The 19,741-nt window shown below is 42.5% G+C and overlaps 1 protein-coding gene across 2 annotated transcripts in view; it reads right to left on the reverse strand.

Moving 5' to 3' along the window:
- The window catches only part of LIN7A (lin-7 homolog A, crumbs cell polarity complex component), a 50,292-nt gene extending 30,876 nt beyond the window's left edge, over positions 1 to 19,416 (reverse strand). For both annotated transcript variants that reach the window (XM_049791977.1, XM_049791978.1), the window contains exon 1: positions 19,053 to 19,416. In XM_049791977.1, coding sequence (XP_049647934.1) covers positions 19,053 to 19,368 — 316 coding nt within the window. In that variant the 5' untranslated portion in view covers positions 19,369 to 19,416. The remainder of the gene's footprint in view (positions 1 to 19,052) is intronic.
- Positions 19,417 to 19,741: the final 325 nt, after the last annotated feature.

Below are 19,741 nucleotides of genomic sequence, written 5' to 3' on the forward strand. Positions count from 1 at the left end.
ATGTGTAAGGCTCTCGTCTAGGTCTCCAAAGACCTGATCTGCCACACAAAACCCGTATGACCCACACAAATACTTGGAATAATATTTTTGGTGGCCTGAATTCTCCTTAAGCAACTGTGTTTTGTCAAGGGAAAGATGGAAGGGTCTCTGAAGAGCAGTCCAGAGGGCTTAAGTGAGTAACCATATTGAGTGGTGAGCAGGAATCTGGTCCAGTTGAACAGTGCCCATACCCTCACTCTCACAATACTTTTCGTCTTTAACACTAGCTCCTAATTTACACAGTTATTACTAAGATATGTACAAAACCCAAACCCCAACCCATGAGATGCCCAACAATCCTTTATGGCTGGGGACACAGGGGCACAAGAAATAATGGCTGGTCTCATGGAGGCTAGCCTAGTCAAGCAAGGGACACACTGACTTACACGCAGGAGAGAACAGTGACACACATCCTGGTCAGTCTTCAGGATGATAGAGCTTAAATAGAGGGGTTTCTCCTGTGTCATTTAATGCTACCTTGCAGCTTTTCCTATAAATTTGCTGGTGTGGTTGAACCTGGCAATGCTGTTGTTTTGATGGCGTGGTCATTCTCACATCTTCTAGCATTTTTTGCATCGCTACCAGAGCCACTACTGGCCAGTTACACCACTCTACTAAATATAGGTCTGTATCCTAGTGATGAAATGAATGCATAGTACTAAATGATAAAACAGTATTTGAGGCATTTTAATTCTGCACTTTAACTGCACAAAAAATAAATATACACCCTCCCTCAACCACACAACTCCAAAATGACTACAATGGCTAGAAGCAACCTTATATAATTCTCTTTTCCGATGACAAAGATTGTACTGTTTGTGACTGGGAGATTATGCTAATTGAAACAGTTCTTACAATCCTTGGCTTGTAGCTGAGCTATACTGACCAGATGTCTTATACAACAAAGACATGAGAAGTCTTCTGGAAATAGAAAAGAGATGACAGTAGATGAGCTGCAATAGGAATAAAACCATAATCATATATTTGCACTTATAAGAAAATAATTATTATCCAGCTGCTTCAGTGTTAGCAAAAGAGAAGATGACATCTCAAAAAATTTACAATTTAATTAAAAGAAGCCGGCAACTGGTCAGTGTGGCAAATTGTGCCATAGTACATTAACACCCAAGTAATTCTCAAGCTTTTTTTACAGGCATCTGCCAAAAGACAGCTCTAAGTATGAGAGGAAGCATGGCAGAAAGCACGCAGTGTTTCTTTCAGAAGGACACTTCCACTTACTGGGCTGTAGTTTGCATCACAGCGCAGTCTTGGAGCTCATGAACTTTCAAATGAACTAACCCTAACCCCATGTGCAAAGACTGCGCCTGCGCTTTTGCTCTAAGCAGTGCTTCAACTGCTAGCGGGCACCCAGTCTGTTACTAGATCACGGCTAGTCTGAAATAATCTCTCTGCACAATGCACACAATGTGGGCCTGAGGTCCTCAGCACCACCTCTTTTGCTTTCCTGATCTGCCCCCTGTTTCTCCACTCCACACCATCTGCTGGTAGAGACACAGCCAGTACCATTCCAAAGGGACCATCTGAGAGACAGAGACCTTGGCGTGATGGGAAAGAGAAGGTCTGGATTAACGAAGCAGGTTTGTGAGCTGCATGTACAGAGACAGCAGTTCAAGCTGTATTTGCAAATAAAAAGGGAAGAGATGATGTGGAGGTGTACCAAGAAATATCCCTCTAAAGCACTTACTGAAGTGATGATCAGGAAGCTAAGAGGAGATCTGGGAAGTAAGGCAGCCACGGAAAACCAAGAAAAAATGAGATTCTAGAAAGAAGAATATGACTGATGGCAGCTAATACATCAAAGAGGATGGTTTTGAGATTTAAGAAGAGGTAAGTACACTCTTTAGCAAGAACCCTTTCAATGGAGTGCAAAAGAATGGCAATGCATTAAATAAAATATGATGCAACAGACAAACTCAATTTTTAATGTTCTCAGTAATAATAATGTCACAATGATTTTCTAACAAAACTATCAAATAATTTACCTTGGAATTTTTCTTTTAAAGTCTGTATCTGCCATCCAAGACTTGCAGTTAGCTACATACTAAACTCACACTCCCCAGTTATTAGTACCAGTTGGTGCAAACTGGTATGTCAGACAGCACAAAGCAATTAGATGAATTATTTTGAAGAGCTTCAACAGCCCACCACAATAGATCAGATAAGGCCTCTGAAATTCATGTGATATGCAATAGCTATTCAGGTATTCTAAATCAGACTGGGGTCTTTTCCAGTGCCAGTTCAGGTAAGTTTTGAACTGTCTTTCCCTCTCACCAGCTATACTTGTAGAAGGTCAGTGCCACAGATGACAGATTGCTTGTTATTTTGCAGTTGCTTAGAAGTTTCATCACCACACTTAGAAATTCTCTGAATCCCTCTACATTTTCTATGGTCCTGAACTAAATGATATTCAGTGAAAACCTTGTACTGATTGAGAAATCTGTTCTGATCCAGAAGGAAACGTAAATGGCTTTAGGTACATTAATCAATATAAAAGTTAAGTACAGGTCTAAATATTTCCCTAGGGCATGGACCAGACTCTAGATGATAATTATCACTTCTAAAGTGACAAATGTTACAACACAAATGATAAATTCATATTCTGGTTGAAAAGTCTGGCATGGGTGTTTAGTATGTAGTCTCATAAGCAAAACTGGGCACTCAGTTGTCGTTTGCCAATACTAGATTACTTAACTTTGTGATTAAGAAGTAGTTGGGGGTAAAGAAAAAGCAGAATATCCCCAGAGCAGTCTGATTTTCCACACTTCCAAATTCACCCAACATGCTAAAATACATGAATGCTGTTGCCCAAGTTCTTGCTTTGATTTATTATTCACCTATCATATCTGTTAATAACAAGCGGTCTTCTTTCTCCTGTCACAATTAGGGCCATAGCTTGCTCAATTTGGCAATGACTTGTGGGATATTGCTCATGGTAGAGACAATATAGAATAATAAAGAGCTTCATGGGACAAAATTACAGAATGTAAATGAGGCATGTGTTCAGGGCCAAAGCTGTTTGTCACCAGTTGATGCTTTGTCAGGAGCAAAATATCACAGTTGGTTCAAAACCGAAGATTTTGAGTAGACTAAAAATGTATAAACATGAGCGTATAAAATATGACCTCAGGAAATAGGCTGTATTTCCTTCCATTAATAACTCTGAAGGGGAGACTTGAATGAACAATTCCTTTAGGACAGGTTAAAAAGTGAAATTTATCAGCGCACGAGAACTTAAGTGATGCACAGGCTTTTTGCTGATGGTTCACTCAAGGTGAGTTCCAGCTAAAACTGAAGTAAGTGGTTGCTCAAAGAAGTGATATGACTGGCAACGAGGAAGATTTCAAAGTTACGTTGAAAAAAAGGCATATAGCAGGGAATCCATCCCTGTTGAAGTCAATTAGAGTATCATCATGTATTTGAGAAGGACTGGTATTCCTCTGCTGGGATAATTTTCTTGTCCACAATACTCCTTTGATTACAAATCTAACTAGCTTTTCTTGTAAACGTTATCACCAAGGCATTGTTCTTATATACCATTTTCTTACGTACCTGTGGAAAGTGCAGATTGATGAAAAGAGTGTGTATGAGTATTTATATAAATATATGTCCAAAAACCTCCTGGAATTATGTTAAAAACAGTTAAGTTCTATTTAAATAAAATATCATCCTTGCTTTTTATTTCTGATTTGTCCTTCCTTTAAGTAAAGATATTTTTTAAACACAACTTCTGAAAAGGATTGTTTTGCCTACTCTCAAACATTTTCCAAAATATGAACTCCATTATACTAACATTAAACTCATGCTAATGTCATTGAAATCTATCTTCATTTCCCACATTCATACCCCACAGAAATCGGTGGAAATTTTGAGTAACAATGTGGGTAGAATTATTCCTCTGTATTCTATGATGCATACACTTTAAAAGGAATATGCACTTATTTCCCCCCCTTATTATATCCAACTTTAACCACACCTTTCCTTTTTTACCATTTTTTTCTGATTTCCTCATACATATGCACAATTCCTTTCTCTCCCATTCTGTTTAACATTTACTTCCCTCTTTGTCTTCTCATCATCATGCTTGCCTACAGCCTTTCAGGAAATAATAGTGTTTCAGTGTGGTGGGTCACGTTATCAGTGAAACACAGGGAAGGCAGGGGGGCTGCGGGTGGGTGGAACACATTTTACCAAGTGTACTCATCAAAAGAAAATCATGACTCTCAGAAAAAAAAAATCTCATTTCAAGTGTTCTTTCTGTACTTTCATCTGAATGAAATTTCATTTGCATTGCTAGTAGGACACAAGCAGGAGGTTACCACACAAACCCTAAGAGAGGCATCACTAGAACATAGAACTAGCAAGATACCGTACTGTAATACAAGTGGAATATTCCCATGAATTCCCATTCAACAAAGTTGAATCATGTATACGTAACCATATAGCAGAGTGCAGTTGAGAAAAAGGTCATCTGGCTTAGTTATCACTTTGTTCTGTTATATATTGTTTTTACTTGCTGATTTTTGTTCAAATAGCTAGCAATGCACAACACAGACTGATCTGTTTAATTTGCTGGATGTTTTGAAAAATAAACGCTATTTCCAATACTTTGCAATTCAGCTTTTACAATTCGAAAGCAAATTAGGAATCCACAGAAAGAATCCTGGCTCATCTGAATTTGGTGCTCTTTTACATTACTGTTAAAATTGGGTAGACCAGGCTCCAGCATTCTGTGAAACTTGTCCAGTCTGGGGTTTCACTCTGGTAGATTTTGTGCAGGGTTTATGTTTGTTTCAGTTTAGTCAGGTTGAAAATTATTAGCAAAAATGTAGGAAATTATTTTAGCATGCTAAATGTGTCCCATTTAATACCAGAGTGACTCTTGAAACGGAATGTACATGCATGCTTTCTACTGCAAAATGTGAAAACTGTTGTGTATCTACCACTGTCTAACCTTCCTCTCTTGTGCTAGTCTATGAGCTGGTCTGCAGTCCTTAACATAAATATATTATCCTCTGACTTAAAACACTATTATGCAGTTCAATAGTAGCTACCTGCATAATACTAGCTTGGGTTCAAACAGTAATTACTCGGAAACATAGTATTTCTTTACTCTGATAACTACCCTAGAATAATGTTGTTGGGTTGTTCCCAAAGCCAAAATACAGTGATCATTTGTTTATTAACAAGATGTTAGAGAACAGGTTTCTCATCTTCCTGAGGTCTTTCTATGCCTCATTCCTGTTAATTCTGGAGACCTTCACTGCATTAGTATGCCAGTTACTAGGAACAGTAAATGTGCTGCATAAACACCACCCCTTTTGTACCTCAAAGAGGTGGAACATCACTACAAATTGACAGCAAGGCTACTCAGTAAGTCTCTAAAATATTCACTACCTTCACCGTGGCATTACAGAGTAATAATCCTGGCAGTTTTCAAGCTCTGTTCTGTCGTGCTTGAAGACCTTTAATCAGGCTGAAGGTGAAGAATTTGCATGACATAACAGGTCCTTATAATTGTCAGTAGTTTTTCATTTCTCCAGCTACTTTTGTTGAGGTTTATTTATTCCTTTAAGCTCATGGGAATACATTCCAGAATTCTTAATGTTATTCTGTCAACTTTTGATCATAATTCCCAAAGCCTACATGGGATGCTTTATTATATTTAGCAATCTTCTCCAAACATTATCAAATGACAGCAGGTAATCAATGGTTGGGCAATCAGAATTCTGTGGTGATTAGCAAAATTCATTCCTAATTCATAGCTAGTAGCCCTAGTACATTGTATCAAACTATTTATGTGACTTCATGGTTAAAGCACCAGCTTTGGAAAATTTTCAGTGCGTATCTCTTGAAAATTTTCTGTATTACTAGAGCTCTGCTGTCAGTCGCTGCTTTGCACAACATGGAATTCTTACTCTGGTGTCAAACACCAGACTGTCCAATATGCTTCCATTCACCTCTTTAGTTCCTTACTATCAGCACAGTGCTCTCCTGAAATACAAAAACTCTTCCATTGATTTTTTTATTTAATCGAATCTGAAGCATTCAGAAACACTGAGGCAAAGAGTAGCCTTTTTTTTCCCATTTAAGTTGTTAGGGGTGTCTTGCCCAAAATTTCATGCTAACCAGTAGGAGTAAAGGTGTACTTCACCATGGTAAATCATCGATGTGCAGGGAGCAATGAGCTAAGCTATTAGAAAACAGCAATATTATTCAACACTTTATAGTGTGTATCTGTAAGGTCTATTCAAATTAATTACAGCAAGAATAATACTACCAGTGCTTTCATACTCTAGTTTAGATGATATGGGTAGCAGTTACAGATTTAATGCAGTGTCACTTCACACTTCTGCGGTTAAACATTACTATGAATGCACAAATAAATATAACAAAGAACAACCACACAGAGCTCTCATGACTCATCTTGTGGTGAGGGTTTCAAGCCACCACACTTCTGATACAGACTTCGACAGCTCAGCGACTCACCCTAGATTGCCATTACAGTCAATGAGGAAAAACAGTCACTTTGAGGCTACAATTCATCTGACCTATTTTAGACAAGATGAATCATACTCCGGGAGTGCCTGTTCCCTTTGTTGACTATAAAGGGAGGATAGATGATTAGCTCAGATGTAAATGCCTGTATCCTGCGTATTAGACATCTACATCAGTATGATGAAACGCACACTTACTGTCCAGATATACAGTGAATGTCTCCTGCAAATTTATCTCCCTGTGGTCCAGGAGACACTGTACTTCAGAACAGTTGCATTTGACAAGAACAGTGTTGTTAGCAGGCAGGCCAATGTGTTTTTTAGTTGAAGCTTTTAAAAATGCATTAACCAATGATTTTATGGATTTTTTTTCTTCTTAATGTATGAGAAAAATGGACCATGAAATATGATTGAGTATATCTGTCTGTCTCATTTTGCCTGATGTGAGACAACTGCCCCCAATGACATTAACGGCATATATCCCCATGCGTTTCTACATACCTGCATGTGTGCTTTATACCGCAAAATGTGAAAACTGTTGTATATCTAACAGTGTCTAACCTTCCTCTCTTGTGCTAGTCTATGAGTGAGAGTCTATGGTCTGCAGTCCTTAAAATAAATATGTTATACTCTGACTTAAGAGACTATTACGCAGTTAAATAGTCCCCCACTGCCTGGGGCAGACTTATTTTCTTGGGCTACACGGTCTTGGACCGTGTTTTGGTCTATATGTTTCTATATCTTTGAACTGCACCCAGGTTCTGTCTGGCTCAACCTTCTCAAGCACACCATGGGCATCCAAGTTCTCTGCTTCACTCCATTTCTCAGACACAGAGCCTGTGACCCAGCTGTTGCACACCCCAAGGCAGTGTATAACGTGTAATGTACAACAGTGCATACCATGAGTTTTCCCAGCAGCTTTGGCAGGAACACCTGAATATGACAGCAAATTTCTGAGATGTTTTGCAAAATAACTTATAGAAAGGATAGAGTTTATTTTCAGGGAAAGCAGAGCCACCTGTGATCCAAATACAGACAGCAAACTGTGTGGAGACCCCTCCATCCAGCATCCTCAACACCACAAAAGCCCTTCGGGGCTCTCTTCAGCAATTTCAGTCACTTTTGCTGTTTCAGGTATTCTGCCTGAAATACAGAAATACTGCCATTTCAAGCATACTGCTCCTGAATACGCTGCTTAGCTTGTTCAAATGCAACATTCAGAAGGTTCTCTTAAATGAAAAAATATGCTCCTCTATGTTCTCTTGAACCTCACAATGTCCACAATGTCTCGAGTAATCTTCCCCCGCCTTCTCACTCTCCTAAGTTTTAACTAGTGATTTCTGTTCTTCTCCTCAGCTAGGGATTATCAGAGCCTTAACCTACCATGAAGGCCAACTGAGAGACCTGGATTTGCTTTACTTTGGTCAATCTTCTTAGCATATTCAATACCGTACATAGACAGAGCCAGTCCTCATTTTTTTTCCTTGAAGCCTTCACATAACTGATGTCACAGGGGCATCTTTGTCAGCAACTCTGCGTGCGTGTGCATGTGTGCATGTGAGAGAGAGAGAGAGAGAGTTCCTAAAACTTTCAAGAGTTCATCAGATACTTGAGAAAGTGGCTTGGTACTGTCACATTTCCATTGTTGCTTTTTAAAGGAATAACAATAAATCACAAAACAGTAAAGATTGAATTAATGGGTAATTCAGGATTGTTTCAATAAGATGAGTTTCACTGGCTTAATTTGCAGCCTGAAGAGTAACAATGCAATTCAGAATTTTCAAAGATGGGCATTTAAAATTAAGCTTAAAACCTAATCATTTTTAAACACTGATATAATTTTTATTCTTCCAAATTTATTAGTTTCACTGCAATTTCTAAAGCAATCAGGATGAGGAGGTGCATAAATATGAGTTCAAAAATTTTCACCAGAAGATTTTGCCATCTGTGAGAAATCAAGAAATTACAGATACACCAACCCTTTACATTTGACAGCACCCACTGCTTTTGTATAGAAGGCATTGAACATAGCATCGGTGTGAAAACAAGTTACCACATTATCCTTTAAGAGAAAAGATTAAGAAATAAAGCTGAAAATGCAAAGAAAGAAGAGCATTGAAAACCACAGTATTTTCTAACACAGTACTTAAAACAGAATGCCATGATTTTTCCCCTGCATTAGCTATAGAGAAAAGGGAAAGGAAGGTAAAATTCCTTTTTTTCCCTTTATATATAGTTTTGACTTTATATTGCTCAATCATACCTGCTCTTTGTGATCATAACTATGACTTACAGCTAGCCACTCACTGCTGCATAGAAAAGATGAGACATGATTCTGGTCTTGTTTTTGACTGGGACAGTCAGCTACAAATATGACACAAAAAGACAACAGTTTTTTAAAGTTTATTTTGTATTCAAATAAATATATATATTACATATAATGAATATATAAGTATTTATTCATTCCTTAAATAAAAAAATTTAATCCTTGTTTCCTGCAGGAAGCAGGATATTCTGTAGTTTGAAGCTTTGTGTTATTTATTTTAATTATCAGTCTTTCTGTAAGTATTTTTTTAAAAAAAGAAATCTCAGGTGTTCAAAGCAGTTATTTGCCTACACAGGACATGTAAAATGGTGTTCTGTCTGACTTCCTGAAATTAGGAAATGACAAAAAGAAAATCCTTTGAAGCAAAGCTGTAATTCCCTGAGAAATTCAGTATGGTGAACAGACCTGGCCTTAATGAGTAAGTTCCTACAAGTTGAAATATGTGAAAGCAAGGAAGCTGTCTACTGCCTCCTGTAGCCATAGATACCTTTTAAAGAGATGCCTTGATAGCTCTCTACCAGCCTCATCTGTCTCCCAATCACAACATCACTTGATCTTGTAGGATCAGTTCTGCCTCAGCAGACACTGCTCACCATGCTGGAGTGGAGCTGCTTTAAACACTAGACAAAAGCACACTGGACACTTTGCTGAAACTGCAAACATGAACACTTTAGAGGTTCTGATCCTAGATTAAAAGAAAAAAAGACTTGTACATTAACATACCCCAAGGACCCTACTTAACAGCACACTTGCTTTTGTGTTTTAAATCACAAGCATATACAGAAAAACACTAAAATCAGTGAAGGAATTGAAAATTTGACTAAGCTAGAGAAGCAGAAAACAGAAATAATTACAAGGATGAAAACCAACACACTTTTCTTTTTGCTGAAATCCATCCTCTCACTCCCTTGCCTAAGCAAAAGCAAGTATTTATGCGTCCTATGTGTACATCACAAACCAAAAGTATTGGCCATATGGGCAACCTCATGCCTTTCCCACAGTGATACTTTCAGTGTGTGTTTTTAGTTTGCATCAGAGAGATTTTTGTTGGCAGGGAAGAAGACAGGAAGAGGGGAAAAAAAGACCCAAACAGGTGTCTCGCAAAGGGAGGTAAGGTTAACTTCGGGATGCTAATTCTCCTTCACAACAGGCACCGTGTTTGAGCCAAAGCAGTAACTCTCACTTTCTTCTCTGCTCATATGTCATTACTAGAGTCTCCTGCTGCCTCTCCTCAGTTCTTATCTCTCCAGCTAATCTCAGTCTTAAATCTTTTTCTGTTATTACCAGAAAGATGAGAAAGATGGCTGTGGGCTACTGGCAACTGTACATAGTGACAATACAAATTGTCACTTGAAGTCTAGCATCATGATTTTATCTTCTGTTTTTCTAGGTGGTTTGAGACTCCGGTGAGAGAACAGTCAAAAGATGGCATTTATGCAATACAATGGATGCAACATACGTTGTTACATACACATACCTAACATGACTTTATCTGTAGGCTCAGGTAACAAGAAGAGAGTTAATATTTTCTCTTCCATTTTAGTGGATTTAAGGATATTGCTTTTTGCAGATTGAATCCCTCTGGTAGCTGGCTACATACTAGTCATTTCTCAGGAAAGGAAGAAATCCTGTTCTTTGAAAGCGTGTATGTGGAAAGCTATAACAGCAAGAAGAAAACAATATAAATAAAGCCCTTTGTGAATAAATCCCTGCAAAACTAGGTGGTACAGATATGCTGCTGGTAGATGTCAGCAACTGACCACTGTTAACTTTCAACTTTGCAACAAACATGATCTTAGAAGCAAGCTGTGGCTATATTGAATTGCTGCTGCAAGTTACAAACAAAACCTTGAAAGAGAAAGCTCCTGTGAGAAACGAGAGACCTCACTGTCACCTTTGCAGTGCTGTTGCTTGATGTCCTACATGTTGAATGATGCTGAGAATAGGAGCAGGAGAACTGGAACTCATCTCGGGTTGCAGCCTGATTTCACAAGGTATCTACCTAAGACATGAGGGACACACCTGGCATACTTTGACATGGTTGTACCATTAGGATGCAAAAGGTGCTGTATAATTTAGTAGAGACACCAGAGCTATTACTATTGGGTTACAAGACTATCAGGCTACAGAGGGGATCAGACATGATCACCTACAACCACCTCTTTTTCCAAAGACTGCTTCATAGATTTTAAAGCCATCATGCCCTCTTCAAGTTTCTCTGATCTGGCTCTGTATAACAAAGAACAGCTATATTATCCATTTGTTCCTGTGCTGATTCAGTAAATACCATTTGACAAAAACACTGCTGCCAAATCTATTGAAAAGGGAAGAGATGATGGTACACAAATTTCTGAGAGCTAAGACTGCTGCTGATGGCCACGGTCATCCACCTAATCTATTTAAAGTACATTCTTCCCCAATGCTTAACTGATTGTAGAGGGATTCATACATTAAGGTCTAGAAGATTTACTCTTTTCCAGGAAACATGGTTGAAAAAGAAAATTAAAGAGTTAGCAGATGTTAAGGATTAGTGATTGAACATGGGCTTTTATTGAAAAGAACCAGTAAAAAAATAATTTTGGTTCAGAAGAACTAAATTAAGACCCTATTTTGGGCAACAGTCTTCCTTATACCATTATCAACGTTTATACAGAAATAATTAAAATCAGTGCTTTGATGCTCTGTGTATTCATGGATATTTCATTGTTCCATCTTTTAAATAATAAAGAACAATCCTCCTCCGATCTCTTCTCGATAAACAGTTTTCTAATCAAGATTTTTTCTCTCTTTTTCTTACGATTATTAATAAAGTAGCACTAGGGTAACAATGAATTATGAGAATCTGTATGCGTTTCCTGGTAACTTAGCTGAGTTGCATTTGAGAAATCTGGGGCTCATTTAACCACTCCGGTTTAGACCCTGGTGAAACAAGTTCTCAAATATATGCATACATCTCGCTCTGTACCTAACATATCTGAGATCCAAGCCTGTGGTTTAAATACTCAGGAAAACAGTGTTAGTATGTAAATGTGCATTTCTGAATCAAACCTTCTCACCTGAATAGAGAATTAACAGTTGACTGTTTCTCATTCAGAGGCTGACTCTCTAGCAAATGTCTCAAAAGAAGATTAAGCTGACTGAGATTAACTTTGAAAATGCCTGGATTTATACATACATGTACAGTTTACATACATTAGTATTACTTTTAAAATGTCAAAAATGCGTCATGTGAAACAAATTAACTGTGTGTGATGGCAGGCAGACTTACAGATTTTCAGTTTTGTGCTTCTCAAAACACTATCTACCTGCCTTTGCTTGGTTTTCTCTTAAATCCTCAACTTCTCATTATTTGTGCTTCTAATGAGTAACTAAAATAAATAGTTTTATGTAATCCATATTTCAAATTCTATTGCATTACCTACAAGAACATTATTTTGTGTCTGAATAACAGAGGTCAGCCAAAAGCTTGTATTTATATCTTTTTGCATTTGCATGAGTGTCATCTATGTTAAGAGGAGATGTGCATGTATGTGTCCTGGAAGAGCGAATTCAAAGGACAAATTATCCTCTGCAGAAAGCTGATGACTTTGGTAATTTGTCACATTTTTTAAAAAAGTTTCTGTCTGATAACATCATCAGAGGGGTCCAACTCAAGCAATAGGATGGAATTAAGCAAATTGTTTACTTACAATTGCACTAAGAGGTTAATCTTTTTTTTTCTCTAGTTACACAAATGTCTCTCAGACATCAGTGTGAAACTGAAGTTTGTAGGATCCAGCATAGGGATGTTATTTATAAAACAAGTCCTTCCTTTTCAACATTATGTGTAGACAGAGAGTATACATTTACTACATACAAAAATAGCACCCCTTGTGCTTTCTAACCACTAACGCTCTTGCAACGTGTTGCAAATGGTGAATCCTGCACCTCTGCAGGGGCTTGTGAAAGCCTCCATCCACTTCTCCCAGCTGCAGGAGCAGGTCCCCTTTGAGGGATCCCAAGCAGGACACACACAGGCGAGCTCTGTTTACCGCTTTGCTCTACACAGGATGAATTCTGATAGATAGACTAAAACGATTACATTTCACTGCTACCATGTCTGAAGAAGAATATTTTCAGCCTGAGAGAGCAGGAGGAACACAAGGTCCCTGCGTGGCCATCGGTGGGCCACGAACCTGGTTACTCTTTCAAAGGTGCCTCACAAACATTTCCTGACGGCACATCCAGCCCCCGCAGAAATACGCCTGACTCTCAGTTACGTGTTTCTGAAGGAAACGTGGCTGGAAGTTTTCGACACTCCCCCTCTATGCTCCACAAAGGTGACGACATTACCAGATGCCACGAGTTTTCGTAGCAGACGTTTCCACGCGCCCGTGCGCAGGCGCAGCTCCCTCACCTCCCTCATGGCCGCCAGCCACCCCGGCTCGGCGGACAGGGCCCTCTCAGGGAAGGGAAGGCCGGCCGAAGGGCTGCACTCCCCGGGGCGCCCAGCCCGCCTCAGGTGCGAGCTCCCCTGCCGCCATGTGCCCCAGCGCCTCTTCGGGCCAGGCCCGTGCTGCCAGAGACATTTAAGCTGGACACGCGCATTTAAATTTCAAACCCTGTATTTTTACACCGCTCATGAAAACCAAAGATGACGTGGAGGTAGGCACTTGCCCCTACTCCAGCTCCTGAGCTCCAGGAGGCAGGGCTGAGCGGCACACGTAACCAACCAACACTTCAACCGCACGGGTCCTCACAAAACGTCCCGCTCATGGCCCACGAACCACCAGCTCGGTACGCTTACCTTAATCCATCCCTTCATAAAAATGCATTTTAAAAAGTCAAATAAATGTTGACACACTGATATAAAAAAACCCCAAACGTTTCAGTCTGTGACCAGAATTGTCACTTTTTTCTGTTCCTGCAAACAATGGGCCTTCTTTTTTTTTTTCTTAGAAGAATGAATTTGGTTATTTACATGTCCTCAGTTGGCACACCCAACAGAGAAATGCTAGACTTAAAGCGTGTGGCACTTGCAGAAGTATATTTCAATTTTAGCACGCTAGGCTGAAGAGCAAGAGAAGACATCCCCGTGACAGACAGGGAGCCAGGCGGGAAGCAGCACATCGCTTAGCACTGCTCCACAGGGCTTCACCCTGCGCAAAAGAGATCTGGCCTTGTGCTGCTCCGCTGTCAAGGACTGTATTTCACACTTTATGAATCTGATTTTCTCTTCCTGATGAGTGCGTTATATATTTTTTCCCAAGATAATGTACATTATACTAATATATGCGCAGTCTACCGCAAGTTATGTTCGATACAACTTCTGTTATATACATATATATGGGCACAGATGGGGACAAATCCCCATTTATATAGGCTATGAGGATGTAATGAAAAGAAGAACGACAAGAAGAGGAGAGGAGGAAGGAAGGAGCAGTACTCTAGCAAGTACCAATGTATATTAACAGTCAGGCACCATCCGGTACCACATCTGACAGAGATTGTCTACCACCTCTAAGAGCCGATGGCAATTCCAAGCCCATTCATATTCTTATTCATCGTCACTGAACATGGTGCTCTCTAAAGGATTTTTGGGAAGTTTTGGGACACCTACTCACTGGAAAAATATTTGCTTGAATTCATAAAAAAACAACGGAACTCAGTCACGCGTTAGAGCCAAACAGCAAGAAGTCTTTCCAGTTTCCAAGGATATAGTTGAAAGCAAGAAAAATTTGGTTGTCAATAGCCAATAGCTATGACCTTGTTATGAAACTTCACAGGGATTAAAATATCAGCACTGTATATTCAGTCTATTCAAATTTCTTCTTTTATCCTCAGTCACATGAAGTGAAACCATCAGTGACATGAATAGTAACTATATAAGGAAAAACATAATAGGACACGGATTATTAACAAAAGACAGTTTGAAAGCCCCCCTTCACATGAAAAGATATTCCCCTGCTCTTAATCATAAGATGGTCTTTGCACAGGCTAATTATGTAGTATATTCAAAAACAAAAAGAACTTTTGAAAAAGTGCCCTTTTAAAGCTGCCACTTTCAAGGTCCTATGCAGAGAGAAACCAGGACTGAGGTTTTGCAGCAATCTGAGCAAATACATGGTCAGTTTTCTTCCAGAGCAGATTTCCATCTTGGAAGGAAGAGCCCAAGTAAAATTCTAAGTAAGATAAGCTTTATGAAAAATTTGCCAGAGGTTTAGCACAATAAGAAAGTTCAGATAGAGCAACATCTATTATGCATAGCTAGAAAGACGTCTGCTTCCATTTGCAGGCCTCCATATGACCACTCCTAAAATGAGTGCCAAGGGAAGCACAGAAATCCATTCCGTCTCGATGTATTTCTGGGAGCATAATGGTACTTGCAGAAAATGCTTCCATCAGACTGTGCTAACACACCCACAACAAGCTTCCTTCCATTTCTAATTGCTCACAATGTGTACCTGCGGCACAGGAGGTCCCTGGAGAACCACGAGGAGGCTAAGCTGGCTGGGGGAGATGACACTGCACTTGGAGAAAAGCAGAACGCTGCTGCTGGATGCGTATGCAGCATCTGAGACAACGTCAAGCTGGTGAGGTGCCGGCGGTCATGGGACAGCAGAGGAACAGAGGATTAGAGGAGGAAATTGGGTTGCTGAACAGTGAAAATGGATGAGGGTTATAGGCAATGCACAGAGCGATGGAGTTAACTGCACTGAGGCTTTGAGAAGAGCCAGGCAACAGAAGATGGCATGCAAGGGAGACGTGGGGCTCTGGATAACAAAGGGGAAGGCAGCAACTGCTGGTCATGGGGTAGGCTGAGACAACACCTCTGCGTAAGAGAAAAGACATTGAGAGGAGAGGCAAAGGCAGCACTTCCCATCCCATGTTGAGAAGGACGAGATGCAAGATGTGACAAGACAAGTGGTATGCCAATACAAAGAAATACTGTTGGAAAATGCCAACTAACTGCAACCAGAGCTCTCTGTAACCAAAATTAGTGTCAACCAAGTTCTTACTAAAGACACACCTGTGGAAGAAGTAAGAAATAATTGTGTAGGTGTTTTTAAACATTTCCCTTTTTGTTTGGAGCGACTGGTTTGTTGTTTTTTTTTTAATGGAGGTAAATTAAGCTGGGAACATACTTCAAAATCCATAACCTTGAACATAAAATGAAAAAAAAACCCCACCAAAAACCCAAACAAAAAACCTTACTTTTTTTGCCTGTCATTTTATGAAAGACAGCACTGTAACTTTCCGTCTCAACCTGGAACAAGGCATAGTTCCTTATACCTTCAGGGCTTAAGCTTTGAATCAGCCTAAAAAATTCCCTCAGTTAGCTCTGATGGACACCAGAGATTACTGATGGGGTGGTACCGATTCAGGATGGAAGACATTTGCAATAAAGATAGGAAGGGTGCACTTTTTTTGCGGAGAAGACCTACTTGGCTGTTGGAAGATGCCCAGCAGGCAGGCTCTTCCCCCTTCCAAAGCTCCCAAACACTGGGGCCACCCTCCTTAAGCTCCCTGAGCAGCACCCATACGCAGTTCCACTGCTTTACGTTTCCTCCCTGAAACAGTTGCGGATTCCTTCCCCTCCTCCCAGCAGAGCACCACACAAAGGTCAGGCAAAAGCCTTTGAGATTAAATTGTAAGTGATTAAAATTTCCATTATTTTGTGAACTTGTTCCACATATTAAAGAGCCCTAATGGAACTTGCACACATTTGTGCAGGTAGAAAGGCACATGATGACAGGAATTAAGGAAATTAATTCCTACGCTTTGGACTGAAGTAATCTTCCAGAATGTAATTGGCTTTCAATCATTCACACACAACATGCCCTCACCTTTAAATGGTAATTCATTTTACCGTACAGGTTTTGAATTCCATTTAGGTCAGGCTTTAAGAAAGCTCCCATCCATGTACTAGAATACAGTGTATATGTTTTGTCTAGGAGGAGACCACGTCAGAGCGTATCTTATAGGAAGTTTTACCGTTTCAGTGACCCTTAGCAGGGGAAAATGAAGAACACTTCCTGACCAGAGATCCAAGCAACAATTCCCTCGGCAATGCAAGGTTATTAACACCATCTCTCCTGAAACACTTGCTATTTTCTTGCTGCGCTGAGCTCTTCGTGGGACATGGCAAAGTAGATATGAGTGTACAAGACTTTTCAGGGCTGCGCCTGGATCACAGCAGAGCTGTGCAAAGCATAGTGACAGTAAACATAGCTGCGTCTGCTTTAGTAAAACTAACAGAAATCTGGAAAATCTCACCATGTAGCACTTCTTCCATGGCTATGAAAGAAAGACTACAGGGGAAATATCTGGAAGTACTGGGTTTGGTCTAGTTGCTCCTGGGGTTGCTTCAGCCCACCCTCTTCCGTTGGCGTAGCAGCAACACGTTACAGGTGACGAAGTGTAGCCCTCTGACGAAATGGCCTTCTGCAGGCCAGGTGCCGTATTTAAATCTATTTTTTCTTGTCTGTATTTTCCTTTTGCACGTCACATCCTATCATTCTGTGATGTTTTATCTCACTCGCACTAATACCAGCCCTGGCTGACAACCAGGGAGACTGTAATGTTGGCACCCCTGCCAAATGGTTAAGCATATCCTGGACACAGACAACAGATGCTTATATTTAAATTGGGACTAATTTGCATTTTTGTGTATTGTGGATTTTTTAAAGCATAGTTTTAGTAATGAAAAGGAATGTGTAATTCCAAAATAGTAATACTTTCCTATGAAAAGCCAGGTTTGCTAATGGATTGCCATCTGTTCAACTCTTTGCCAGGAAATAGATTTGTCCTGCTTACTGAAAACAGTATTAGGGTGAAACTGTAGATTACACAGTGGATTTCTGAGCAGTTTTATTTAAAGTGCATGCTAGCACTTTGTTATTTCAGTAAAAATAACTTTAGAGTCTCCTTTTCTACTAATGTTGGAATTTAAGCCATCCAGCAAACTGTATTTAGAGTACTTTGTGGGCTGTTTTGCTCTCAATTGGATTTCAGAAAAGGTGCCTATCTCTCCTTTACCATTTTGAAACTGAGTTCATCAGGTTTCTTTTGCACAGGATTTATGGCAAGAAGCTCTCTACCTTGCTGTGAAAGCCCATCTTAATCCTCTGGAAAAAACATTCGAAAACCCAAGGCACTGGCCTCAATCATACTTTCAAGAGTACAAGATTTATACATGCTGGGAGCCTCTTGGAGCCTCCGGATGCAAGTTAGGAAGAAGGACACCCCGGCAATTCAGGATGCTGTATCGGGAGCTGTTGGACCTCTCTAACCGATGAAGCCGAAGGAGCGAAACAGATCAGAATGGTAAGTCACTCTCCTCTGTAACCCACAGAAATCTAGCAATGTTTTTGCTGAGCCTTGTTATGGGCACAAATGCACTGCGGGGGAGAGGTCCAATTCTTACAGCCTGGAAGCAAAAGTTGAATTTTAACATAACTTCAAGGTTTCAGCACCCTCTTACACTCTACTGAAAGAGTCTCAAGGCTAGCAAAACACCAACCGCCCTCCCTACCCGGACCGAGCGGTTGTCTACAGGAACACGCAGAAGCGCTGCTCCGTCGGGTAGCATCACTAACGCCAGCGAAGACAGAAGTTGCAGTCACCGATCTCTTCCCCTCACGCCCCCCCCCCCTCCAGCCCCCCGAAACGCCGCATTTTGCCAAGAAACCACCGTCTCCTCGGCAGGAGCGAGCTCCCAACGCGCTGCCGGGATCGGCCGGCCGGAGCCGCTGCCACCCACCCCCCGCCCCTCCACGGAGCTCCCCCCTCGCCGAGCCACCTGCGGGGGCGGCGGCGGAGCCCTCGGGACCGAGGGGGAGCCCCGCAGGGCGGAGGCGACGGAGCGGCATCCAGGGGCTTCCCCGGCGGAGCGGAGCGCTGGCCGCGGACCCACATCCCGCACTGCCTCCGGCGGGATGCCAGCCCTCCCCCCCGCCCCAACGCCCGCACAAAGTTTTTTTTTCCCCTCCGTTTCGGCCCTTCTCCTGCCTCCCACCCGAGCCCTCCGCCACAGACCAGCCCCACGCTTCGCGGGGCCGGGGCTGAGGGGGCTACGGGGGGCGGGGGGGGGGGGGGAGACAGACCCCGCGCTCCGCCGCGGCGGCCCCGGCCCCGGGCTGGGGCGCGGAGCCGTGAGGCGGGCGGGGAGCGGCGGCGGCAGCCGCGCTTACCTCTGTCCAGCGTGAGCGGCTGGACCGCTGTCAGTGTCGCCATGTCTGCGGCGGGGCTGGAGCCCGAGTGACGCGCGGCTCCGGCACCGGCGTGGAGTGCGGGGAAGGGCGGGGAGGAGGCTGGCAGGGAGAGGGGGCGGAGGAGGAGGGTGGCTCCGTGGGAGGAGGAGGAGGAGGAGGAGGAGGAGGAGGAGGAGGAGGAGGAGGCGAGCGGGGCGGAGAGGGTGCCCAGGGGAGGACGGCTCGCCACAGACGGGGCGCCACGATGCTGCGGGCGCAGGGCGGCCCGGCGCGGCCCGGCCCGGGCTGCCGGCATCGCTGCGCCGAGCGGAGCCGGGCCTGGCGGGAGGCCCTCGCCTCACGGGCCCCGCAGGGGCCGGGGCGGCCCGGGGGTCGGGGTGAGGGGGGGGGGGGGACCGGGTGGCGGCCGGTCCCGCCGCCCCGGGGACGCGGCAGCGGCCGGCGGAGGGAGAGAGAAAGAGGGAGAGGAGAGAGAGGGCTGAGGGCGGGGAGCGCCGCAGCGCCGCGGGGCGGGGAACGGATCCGGCGGCCCGGCCTCGCCTGGGCCGGGGGCGGCGGGGCGGGCCGGGGCGGGCCGTGCTGTGGCGCCCCGTCCCGGGGCTGGGGGCCTGGGCCGCGGCGGGGAGGGGGGACGGGGTTTGTGTGTGTGTGTGTGTGAAGGCAGTGGG

The sequence above is a fragment of the Accipiter gentilis genome, chromosome 34 (assembly GCF_929443795.1).
Source record: "Accipiter gentilis chromosome 34, bAccGen1.1, whole genome shotgun sequence".
In the NCBI taxonomy this organism is placed as follows: Eukaryota; Metazoa; Chordata; class Aves; order Accipitriformes; family Accipitridae; genus Astur; species Astur gentilis.